At 67.7% G+C, this 1,144-nt stretch overlaps 1 protein-coding gene across 1 annotated transcript; it reads left to right on the top strand.

The window, feature by feature from the left end:
* Window positions 1-6: 6 nt before the first annotated feature.
* On the top strand, window positions 7-606 carry LOC105537754 (beta-secretase 1-like; the record flags this gene model as incomplete). Its single annotated transcript, XM_011977408.1, has 1 exon — window positions 7-606. A coding segment is annotated over exon 1 (357 nt), but the record flags the coding sequence as incomplete, so codon positions are not given.
* Window positions 607-1,144: the final 538 nt, after the last annotated feature.

Below are 1,144 nucleotides of genomic sequence, written 5' to 3' on the forward strand. Positions count from 1 at the left end.
GCCGCCGTGCCGATGTAGCGGGCTCCGGATCCCAGCCTCTCCCCTGCTCCCGTGCTCTGCGGATCTCCCCTGACCGCTCTCCACGGCCCGGACCCGGGGGCTGGCCCAGGGCCCTGCAGGCTCTGGCGTCCTGATGCCCCCAAGCTCCCTCTCTTGAGAAGCCACCAGCACCACCCAGACTTGGGGGCAGGCGCCAGGGACGGACGTGGGCCAGTGCGAGCCCAGAGGGCCCGAAGGCCGGGGCCCACCATGGCCCAAGCCCTGCCCTGGCTCCTGCTGTGGATGGGCGCGGGAGTGCTGCCTGCCCACGGCACCCAGCACGGCATCCGGCTGCCCCTGCGCAGCGGCCTGGGGGGAGCCCCCGTGGGGCTGCGGCTGCCCCGGGAGACCGACGAAGAGCCCGAGGAGCCCGGCCGGAGGGGCAGCTTTGTGGAGATGGTGGACAACCTGAGGGGCAAGTCGGGGCAGGGCTACTACGTGGAGATGACCGTGGGCAGCCCCCCGCAGACGGTAAGGTGGTCAGGCCAGCCCTTAGCCCTCCGCCTGCATGAGCAGAGGGGAGACAGGCCGGGGATGCCTCAGGCTGGCCCCTGCTCAAATGGGCTGGTGGGGACAGCAGGAGGGACCCCTCCCCAGCCATTCCCCGGGGTCACGTGGTTGTTGGCAGAAGTGTTCCCAAGCTCCCCTTTCCCTTCTCTCCCCTGACTGCCTAGTTCCCCTTGCTCCTCATCTGACACATACGCCCTCCGGAAGGATTTGGGGCAAGAGAGACACATCAGCTGGGGACCCTGACCTGGAGGAAGGGTCCGCCACAGAGGCACTATAACAGGTGTCAGCCCCCTCTGACAGTGGCCCAGTCCGAGTCTCCCAAATCCCACCATTCTGGAGGTTGGCCACCCAACCTTGTCCCCTCCTCTGATTCCCACCATTGTTCCCAGCACCTCCAGGACCAAGGAATCCTGGCAGCAGTTGAATCAGCCCCTTGCTCCCACCATCTGGGCTGCCACTGGGACGGCAAACTGAGGTTGCCGAGGCCCCCCCGATTGCACTCAGCCCGGAAGCCCTGGACAGGCTCCTGCCGTCCCCTCCTCCTCCCCTTTTCCCTCTCGCGGGCTACACTCCAGCCCCTCCCCCATCCCACACC

This window comes from Mandrillus leucophaeus, unplaced genomic scaffold (genome assembly GCF_000951045.1).
Source record: "Mandrillus leucophaeus isolate KB7577 unplaced genomic scaffold, Mleu.le_1.0 Scaffold10252, whole genome shotgun sequence".
Lineage (NCBI taxonomy): Eukaryota > Metazoa > Chordata > Mammalia > Primates > Cercopithecidae > Mandrillus > Mandrillus leucophaeus.